The 11,070-nt window shown below is 35.6% G+C and overlaps 1 protein-coding gene across 1 annotated transcript in view; it reads right to left on the bottom strand.

Moving 5' to 3' along the window:
• The window catches only part of GRM2 (glutamate metabotropic receptor 2), a 56,096-nt gene extending 53,861 nt beyond the window's left edge, over positions 1 to 2,235 (bottom strand). The window contains exon 1 of the mRNA XM_053689407.1: positions 1,786 to 2,235. Coding sequence (XP_053545382.1) covers positions 1,786 to 2,235 — 450 coding nt within the window. The remainder of the gene's footprint in view (positions 1 to 1,785) is intronic.
• Positions 2,236 to 11,070: the final 8,835 nt, after the last annotated feature.

The raw sequence follows: 11,070 nt of genomic DNA, 5'->3' as shown, positions 1-11,070 counted from the left end.
GAACAGCAATGCACTACTGGGAGCTAGCTGAACACATCTAAACAGCCAATTATAAGAGACAAATGTGCCCAGGCACCAATCACCAGCTATCTCCCACTTGTGTAGGATATGTGCATATTATTTTTCAACAATGGATACCAAGAGAACAAAGTTCAATTGAATATAGAAGTGAATTTAAAAGTCTCTTAAGATCTATGTGAATCATGCAAGTTTCATTTTGACTTTCCTATCCCTTTAATAAAGGGTTGTTGTTTCTTGTCTACACAACATTCACAACAAAGTATATTTTTGTATATGATAGAAAAAGCCTGATTTTCCTATTTTAAGACCAGTGAATGATACTTTATTAAAGGGACAGTCTAGGCCAAAATAAACTTTCATGATACAGATAAAGCATGTAATTTTAAACAATTTTCCAATTTACTTCTATCACCATCTTGGTATTCTTAGTTGAAAGCTTAACCTAGGAGGTTCATATGCTAATTTCTTAGACCTTGAAGCCCACCTCTTTTCAGATTGCATTTTAACAGTTTTTCACCACTAGAGGGTGTTAGTTCACGTATTTCATATAGATAACACTGTGCTCGTGCACGTGAAGTTATCTGGGAGCAGGCACTGATTGGCTAGACTGCAAGTCTGTCAAAAGAACTGAAAAAAGGGGCAGTTTGCAGAGGCTTAGATACAAGATAATCACAGAGGTTAAAAGTATATTAATATAATTGTGATGGTTATGCAAAACTGGGGAATTGGTAATAAAGGGATTATCTATCTTTTAAAACAATAAAAATTCTGGTGTAGACTGTCCCTTTAAATCGGTACCAGCAAGGCAAGGAGCTAGTCTAAATACTTCACCTCAACTACATATGATAAATATGGTTGTAACAGTGACCTACTTTACTAAGAATTGTTTAGTGAGATAAATCATTTTCTTTCCATATATAGGTTAATAATTTCCAGGTGATAACAAAGATATTCATCTCACTAGGATTTTAGAGAAGTTTATTAATGAAAGCTAAATTATATAAATAAGTATATAAAGTAAGTTTATGTGCATATGGAAACCAGCAGTGAATACAAGGGCAGAGAGGAAACAGTGTAATTGTTACAGGACCATTAAATACAGTATAAATGCATAACCACTAAGTACATAATAAAAAGACAATTAAATAGGAGTTTGAATTTGAAATGTGCAGCACATTATTTTCTGACAAATTTACTTCAAGTTGCTGGTCCCGTGTATCATGTGAAAGCCATTAGCCAATCAGAGACTGTGAAATTTTGCATAGTAAGAGCTGGTGCCTCAGAAAGTGTACAAATATAAAGACAGTGCACAGTTTGATAATGGAAGTGCATTGAAACATCTACTCCAGAATATTTATTGTTTAAAACAATAGATAATCCCTTTATTACCAAACTATTTACCTCTGTGATTACCTTGTTTCTAAGCCTCTGCAGAGTCCTCCTTATCTCAGTTCTATTTACAGACTTGCATTTTAACCAATCAGTGCCCTCTCTTAAGTAACTCCACGGGCGTGGATATGGAACATGTGAACTAACACCCTAACAGCCTTCAAAAACTTTAGAAAGTAGCATATGAGACTACCTAGGTTTAGCTTTCAACTAAGAATACCAACACAACAAAGAAAATCTGATAATAACAGTAAATTGGAAAGTTTTTTAAAATTGCATCTGAATCATATTTAAATGTGCAAATCGTTATATACCTTAATTATGTTTACATGCCTTCCCAGTGTGATTCACCATAGTAATAGAAATTAACTTTACCTGAATAGACACATCGCTGTAGGAGCCTCCTATGACACCACTTATAGCTGTAGGGGTATCTCCATGGATGGCATATGAACCATCTGGGCAAAGATGTTGAGGGCCATCTGCTCGTGTCAAGGAGCCTCGCACCAGTTCTAATGCCTGCTCAAGTGCATATGTGTCTTTGGAACAGGTATCCAGAATGTGTGCTCCTAAGTGGAGTCCAGGAAGCAGATGTGGATCCATGTTTATAGCATCCAAAGCAAAAAGCATAGCCTCCAGGCGTTGTAAGCCACGATGCTCGTTCATTCGTCCACACTCTGCCCCAGGACCACCTTTTTCATGTACTGGGAAAAGTCCTCCAAGTACAAAATCTCCATCCACACGAATCTCCGGTCTTGGAGGTCCACCTCCACTTTGGTTGGTAACAACTGGAATCAGAAGGATGGTCCAATAAAAAGCTGCCATCAGCATGCCCAATCAAATCAGTCTTGCTAAAAGCCGCGCCCCAGAGGAGCAGCCACACAGTAATTGATTGTTCTCAAAGAAGAAATGTGTCACCTAGACGAAAAATAGTTAACAGGATAAAAACATTATTATCCAAAAGTTAAATGAATATGATAGGTGAAAAAAGAAGGATGATAGAAACGGAAGGAAGAAAAACACATTTTAGTAGTTCAACAAAGATTGAGCAGCAAAGGTAGATACTGTGGGACATCCACGGAATAAAAAAGTAAAAAGTAAAGGCTCTTTCACAAAAGTATGGGTAAGTCTATATGTAGGGTAACCCTAGCAACGTCAAAGGATTTGTCTTCTCTGTAAAGCTTTTTGACCTTGTAAGGACCCTAAGAAATGCCTTCAATGAAATGGAGTGATGTTAGAAAGATATTTGAGTAACATAAACTGAAGAAAGTAATAAAAAAAAATCAGGATAATGTAGGAGTGTTGGTAGACCATATAATGAGAAGATGCAAATATCTGACCACAAAGCTAAATATTCTTGTTGGTGCAGGAGGTAATGGGCTCTTCTTCTGCTCCTTATTACTAACTTGAATTGTATATCCCCCCTTTACATCTGACCTTGTTTTAGACATGTACAATGTGTAGTAGCTGGCAAACTCTGATCAGCTGTCAACTTTCAGATTTGGGGAAGCAACAGTAATGAGTGGGGTACTCAGCACCCACTCACATCTCCAATGGATATTGTTAAAATATGTTTTTATACAGAGGTCAATCACTACTTCAAAATTACCCCACACATGTACATGTTTATTCAGGATTCATGTAAACAGATACAGATATATGCTGAGACCTAAACACATGTATTGTACAAAGTCACGCAGCTCATATCACTGTCCTAAGGGCAAAAGAGGATGGAGGGGGGTCACACAGTAACTATGGAAACCAGAAATTGAGAGCAACAGGCCTGTTAGAGATATGGGGGGGGGCTTTTGTATATATATATATATATATATGTAGAAAGAGAGAGAATATGGAGATCACAAGATGAACTTATGAAAAAGGGAGAGTGTGTGACTGGAAGATAAAAGGAGAGAGGGGAGAGAAAGATAAAGACATAACAGATATAAAAATATTATACTCATTTATCATATAAGGTTACAGGCATCTAGACGGAATGGAGAAGGAGAAAATACTGATATGATCTAGTGGCAAAAAAAACTGGCCAATTGTTATAGAGAAAGAGAAGCATAATGTATAATAATTCTAAGTAAGTATGATATATTCTTGGGATAGGCCCCTCTCTTTAATGCAGAGCAGGATCATCTAAATTAGAGGGTAAGAGATAGACTTACAAACATCACAAAACAGAGAAACGCTCCACAATAAACAGATGAGGTGGAACGGAACTTTCACATGATGTGTATGACGACATCTAAAGTCAATGACAGTTCTGCAATACAAAGATAAAAAGGTACTTGCAACCCTCAGGGAGAGCAGACCGTGTAATACAGATAAATAGAAGAGTTCTGTTATATAGAATAAGATGACCCCGTAATATGAAGAGTGGGAATGTGTCTTCTGTAAAATAGAGAGATGCTACAATAAAATATAGAGTGTAGGAATAAAAAGGTCTTGTAGTATTTTAAAGATACAACCACATGAATACACAAAGAGAGACTGAGACTACTTTAATACAAAGAGAACAAGATTTAGACATGGAAACTGATGAGTGGAAAATGATCATTCTTAACTACAGAGAGATGTAGATGTGTAAAACTAAGTGAAAAAGATTAGTTTAATGCATATATATTAATGTAGTTTTGTAACAGAAAGATGGAAACTTCAGTAATGTGAAGAGAGAGGAGACTGGATATACAGTAGTGTGAATGATAAAGTGTGCATAACTTCTGTAACAGAGAGAAGGAGGCGACGTAATGATATAGTGTGAATGATAAAGTGTGCATAACTTCTGTAACAGAGAGAAGGAGGCATGTAATGATATAGTGTGAATGATAAAGTGTGCATAACTTCTGTAATAGAGAGGAGGCGGCATGTAATGATATAGTGTGAATGATAAAGTGTGCATAACTTCTGTAGTAGAGTGAAGGAGGCTTGTAATGATATAGTGTGAATGATAAAGTGTGCATAACTTCTGTAATAGAGTGAAGGAGGCGACATATAATGATATAGTGTGAATGATAAAGTGTGCATAACTTCTGTAATAGAGAGGAGGCGGCATGTAATGATATAGTGTGAATGATAAAGTGTGCATAACTTCTGTAATAGAGAGGAGGCGGCATGTAATGATATAGTGTGAATGATAAAGTGTGCATAACTTCTGTAGTAGAGTGAAGGAGACATGTAATGATATAGTGTGAATGATAAAGTGTGCATAACTTCTGTAGTAGAGTGAAGGAGGCATGTAATGATATAGTGTGAATGATAAAGTGTGCATAACTTCTGTAATAGAGAGAAGGAGGCATGTAATAATATAGTGTGAATGATAAAGTGTGCATAACTTCTGTAGTAGAGTGAAGGAGGCATGTAATGATAAAGTGTGCATAACTTCTGTAATAGAGAGGAGGCGACATATAATGATATAGTGTGAATGATAAAGTGTGCATAACTTCTGTAACAGAGAGAAGGAGGCATGTAATAATATAGTGTGAATGATAAAGTGTGCATAACTTCTGTAGTAGAGTGAAGGAGGCATGTAATGATAAAGTGTGCATAACTTCTGTAATAGAGAGGAGGCGGCATGTAATGATATAGTGTGAATGATAAAGTGTGCATAACTTCTGTAGTAGAGTGAAGGAGGCATGTAATGATATAGTGTGAATGATAAAGTGTGCATAACTTCTGTAATAGAGAGGAGGCGGCATGTAATGATATAGTGTGAATGATAAAGTGTGCATAACTTCTGTAGTAGAGTGAAGGAGGCTTGTAATGATATAGTGTGAATGATAAAGTGTGCATAACTTCTGTAATAGAGAGGAGGCGGCATGTAATGATATAGTGTGAATGATAAAGTGTGCATAACTTCTGTAATAGAGTGAACGAGGCATGTAATGATATAGTGTGAATGATAAAGTGTGCATAACTTCTGTAATAGAGAGGAGGCGACATATAATGATATAGTGTGAATGATAAAGTGTGCATAACTTCTGTAGTAGAGAGAAGGAGGCATGTAATAATATAGTGTGAATGATAAAGTGTGCATAACTTCTGTAACAGAGAGAAGGAGGCATGTAATAATATAGTGTGAATGATAAAGTGTGCATAACTTCTATAGTAGAGAGAAGGAGGCATGTAATAATATAGTGTGAATGATAAAGTATGCATAACTTCTATAAGAGAGAAGGAGGCATGTAATGATATAGTGTGAATGATAAAGTGTGCATAACTTCTGTAACAGAGAGAAGGAGACATGTAATGATAGAGTGTGAATAATATAGTGTGCATAACTTCTGTAGTAGAGTGAAGGAGGCATGTAATAATATAGTGTGAATGATAAAGTGTGCATAACTTCTGTAACAGAGAGGAGGCATGTAATGATATAGTGTGAATGATAAAGTGTGCATAACTTCTGTAGTAGAGTGAAGGAGGCATGTAATAATAGTGTGAATAATAAAGTGTGCATAACTTCTGTAGTAGAGTGAAGGAGGCATGTAATAATATAGTGTGAATGATAAAGTGTGCATAACTTCTGTAATAGAGAGGAGGCGACATGTAATGATATAGTGTGAATGATAAAGTGTGCATAACTTCTGTAATAGAGTGAAGGAGGCATGTAATAATATAGTGTGAATGATAAAGTGTGCATAACTTCTGTAACAGAGAGAAGGAGGCATGTAATAATATAGTGTGAATGATAAAGTGAGCATAACTTCTGTAACAGAGAGAAGGAGGCATGTAATGATATAGTGTGAATGATAAAGTGTGCATAACTTCTGTAATAGAGAGGAGGCGACATGTAATGATATAGTGTGAATGATAAAGTGTGCATAACTTCTGTAACAGAGAGAAGGAGGCGACGTAATGATATAGTGTGAATGATAAAGTGTGCATAACTTCTGTAATAGAGTGAAGGAGGCATGTAATGATATAGTGTGAATGATAAAGTGTGCATAACTTCTGTAATAGAGTGAAGGAGGCGACATATAATGATATAGTGTGAATGATAAAGTGTGCATAACTTCTATAATAGAGAGGAGGCGGCATGTAATGATATAGTGTGAATGATAAAGTGTGCATAACTTCTGTAATAGAGAGGAGGCGGCATGTAATGATATAGTGTGAATGATAAAGTGTGCATAACTTCTGTAGTAGAGTGAAGGAGACATGTAATGATATAGTGTGAATGATAAAGTGTGCATAACTTCTGTAGTAGAGTGAAGGAGGCATGTAATGATATAGTGTGAATGATAAAGTGTGCATAACTTCTGTAACAGAGAGAAGGAGGCATGTAATAATATAGTGTGAATGATAAAGTGTGCATAACTTCTGTAGTAGAGTGAAGGAGGCATGTAATGATAAAGTGTGCATAACTTCTGTAATAGAGAGGAGGCGGCATGTAATGATATAGTGTGAATGATAAAGTGTGCATAACTTCTGTAGTAGAGTGAAGGAGGCATGTAATGATATAGTGTGAATGATAAAGTGTGCATAACTTCTGTAATAGAGAGGAGGCGGCATGTAATGATATAGTGTGAATGATAAAGTGTGCATAACTTCTGTAGTAGAGTGAAGGAGGCTTGTAATGATATAGTGTGAATGATAAAGTGTGCATAACTTCTGTAATAGAGAGGAGGCGGCATGTAATGATATAGTGTGAATGATAAAGTGTGCATAACTTCTGTAATAGAGAGGAGGCGACATATAATGATATAGTGTGAATGATAAAGTGTGCATAACTTCTGTAGTAGAGAGAAGGAGGCATGTAATAATATAGTGTGAATGATAAAGTGTGCATAACTTCTGTAACAGAGAGAAGGAGGCATGTAATAATATAGTGTGAATGATAAAGTGTGCATAACTTCTATAGTAGAGAGAAGGAGGCATGTAATAATATAGTGTGAATGATAAAGTATGCATAACTTCTATAAGAGAGAAGGAGGCATGTAATGATATAGTGTGAATGATAAAGTGTGCATAACTTCTGTAACAGAGAGAAGGAGACATGTAATGATAGAGTGTGAATAATATAGTGTGCATAACTTCTGTAGTAGAGTGAAGGAGGCATGTAATAATATAGTGTGAATGATAAAGTGTGCATAACTTCTGTAACAGAGAGGAGGCATGTATTGATATAGTGTGAATGATAAAGTGTGCATAACTTCTGTAGTAGAGTGAAGGAGGCATGTAATAATAGTGTGAATAATAAAGTGTGCATAACTTCTGTAGTAGAGTGAAGGAGGCATGTAATAATATAGTGTGAATGATAAAGTGTGCATAACTTCTGTAATAGAGAGGAGGCGACATGTAATGATATAGTGTGAATGATAAAGTGTGCATAACTTCTGTAATAGAGTGAAGGAGGCATGTAATGATAGAGTGTGAATGATAAAGTGTGCATAACTTCTGTAACAGAGAGAAGGAGGCATGTAATAATATAGTGTGAATGATAAAGTGAGCATAACTTCTGTAACAGAGAGAAGGAGGCATGTAATGATATAGTGTGAATGATAAAGTGTGCATAACTTCTGTAATAGAGAGGAGGCGACATGTAATGATATAGTGTGAATGATAAAGTGTGCATAACTTCTGTAATAGAGAGGAGGCGACATGTAATGATATAGTGTGAATGATAAAGTGTGCATAACTTCTGTAATAGAGAGGGGGCGACATGTAATGATATAGTGTGAATGATAAAGTGTGCATAACTTCTGTAATAGAGAGGAGGCGACAAGTAATGATATAGTGTGAATGATAAAGTGTGTATAACTTCTGTAATAGAGAGGAGGCGACATGTAATGATATAGTGTGAATGATAAAGTGTGCATAACTTCTGTAACAGAGAGAAGGAGGCTTGTAATGATATAGTGTGAATGATAAAGTGTGCATAACTTCTGTAATAGAGAGGAGGCGACATGTAATGATATAGTGTGAATGATAAAGTGTGCATAACTTCTGTAACAGAGAGAAGGAGGCATGTTATTATATAGTGTGAATGATAAAGTGTGCATAACTTCTGTAGTAGAGTGAAGGAGGCATGTAATAATATAGTGTGAATGATAAAGTGTGCATAACTTCTGTAGTAGAGTGAAGGAGGCATGTAATAATATAGTGTGAATGATAAAGTGTGCATAACTTCTGTAACAGAGAGAAGGAGGCATGTTATTATATAGTGTGAATGATAAAGTGTGCATAACTTCTGTAGTAGAGTGAAGGAGGCATGTAATATTATAGTGTGAGTGATAGTGTGCATAACTTCTATAGTAGAGAGAAGGAGGCATGTAATAATATAGTGTGAATGAAAAAGTGTGCATAACTTCTGTAACAGAAAGAAGGAGGCATGTAATAATATAGTGTGAATGATAAAGTGTGCATAACTTCTATAGTAGAGAGAAGGAGGCATGTAATAATATAGTGTGAATGATAAAGTGTGCATAACTTCTGTAACAGAGAGAAGGAGACATGTTATTATATAGTGTGAATGATAAAGTATGCATAACTTCTGTAAGAGAGAAGGAGACATGTAATGATATAGTGTGAATGATAAAGTGTGCATAACTTCTGTAACAGAGAGAAGGAGGCATGTAATGATATAGTGTGAATGATAAACTGTGCATAACTTCTGTAAGAGTGAAGGAGGCATGTAATGATATAGTGTGAATGATAAACTGTGCATAAATTCTGTAGCAGAGGGAAGGAGGAATGTAATGATATAGTGTGAATGATAAAGTGTGCATAACTTCTGTAGTAGAGTGAAGAAGGAATGTAATGATATAGTATGAATAATAAAGTGTGCATAACTTCTGTAAGCGTGAAGGAGAAGGCATATAATGATATAGTGTGAATGATAAAGTGTGCATAACTTCAGAAAGAGTGAAGGAGAAGGCATATAATGATATAGTGTGAATGATAAAGTGTACATAACTTCTGTAATAGAGTGAAGGAGACATGTAATGATATAGTATAAATGATAAAGTGTGCATAACTTCTGTAATAGAGAGAAGGAGGCATGTAATGATATAGTGTGAATCATAAAGTGTGCATAACTTCTGTAACAGAGAGAAGGAGGCATATAATGATATAGTATGAATGATAAAGTGTGCATAACTTCTGTAATAAAGTAAAGAAGGCATGTAATGACATAGTGTGAATGATAAAGTGTGCATAACTTCTGTAATAGAGAGGAGGCGGCATGTAATGATATAGTGTGAATGATAAAGTGTGCATAACTTCTGTAGTAGAGTGAAGGAGACATGTAATGATATAGTGTGAATGATAAAGTGTGCATAACTTCTGTAGTAGAGTGAAGGAGGCATGTAATGATATAGTGTGAATGATAAAGTGTGCATAACTTCTGTAACAGAGAGAAGGAGGCATGTAATAATATAGTGTGAATGATAAAGTGTGCATAACTTCTGTAGTAGAGTGAAGGAGGCATGTAATGATATAGTGTGAATGATAAAGTGTGCATAACTTCTGTAATAGAGAGGAGGCGGCATGTAATGATATAGTGTGAATGATAAAGTGTGCATAACTTCTGTAGTAGAGTGAAGGAGGCATGTAATGATATAGTGTGAATGATAAAGTGTGCATAACTTCTGTAATAGAGAGGAGGCGGCATGTAATGATATAGTGTGAATGATAAAGTGTGCATAACTTCTGTAATAGAGAGGAGGCGACATGTAATGATATAGTGTGAATGATAAAGTGTGCATAACTTCTGTAACAGAGAGAAGGAGGCATGTAATAATATAGTGTGAATGATAAAGTGTGCATAACTTCTGTAGTAGAGTGAAGGAGGCTTGTAATGATATAGTGTGAATGATAAAGTGTGCATAACTTCTGTTATAGAGAGGAGGCGGCATGTAATGATATAGTGTGAATGATAAAGTGTGCATAACTTCTGTAATAGAGAGGAGGCGACATATAATGATATAGTGTGAATGATAAAGTGTGCATAACTTCTGTAGTAGAGAGAAGGAGGCATGTAATAATATAGTGTGAATGATAAAGTGTGCATAACTTCTGTAACAGAGAGAAGGAGGCATGTAATAATATAGTGTGAATGATAAAGTGTGCATAACTTCTATAGTAGAGAGAAGGAGGCATGTAATAATATAGTGTGAATGATAAAGTATGCATAACTTCTGTAAGAGAGAAGGAGGCATGTAATGATATAGTGTGAATGATAAAGTGTGCATAACTTCTGTAACAGAGAGAAGGAGACATGTAATGATAGAGTGTGAATGATAAAGTGTGCATAACTTCTGTAGTAGAGTGAAGGAGGCATGTAATAATATAGTGTGAATGATAAAGTGTGCATAACTTCTGTAACAGAGAGAAGGAGGCATGTAATGATATAGTGTGAATGATAAAGTGTGCATAACTTCTGTAGTAGAGTGAAGGAGGCATGTAATAATAGTGTGAATAATAAAGTGTGCATAACTTCTGTAGTAGAGTGAAGGAGGCATGTAATAATATAGTGTGAATGATAAAGTGTGCATAACTTCTGTAATAGAGAGGAGGCGACATGTAATGATATAATGTGAATGATAAAGTGTGCATAACTTCTGTAATAGAGTGAAGGAGGCATGTAATAATATAGTGTGAATGATAAAGTGTGCATAACTTCTGTAACAGAGAGAAGGAGGCATGTAATAATATAGT

The sequence above is a fragment of the Bombina bombina genome, chromosome 7, assembly GCF_027579735.1.
Source record: "Bombina bombina isolate aBomBom1 chromosome 7, aBomBom1.pri, whole genome shotgun sequence".
NCBI lineage: Eukaryota > Metazoa > Chordata > Amphibia > Anura > Bombinatoridae > Bombina > Bombina bombina.
The sequence above is the reverse complement of the archived record's forward strand: the minus strand, read 5'-3'. Positions and strand labels throughout refer to the sequence as shown.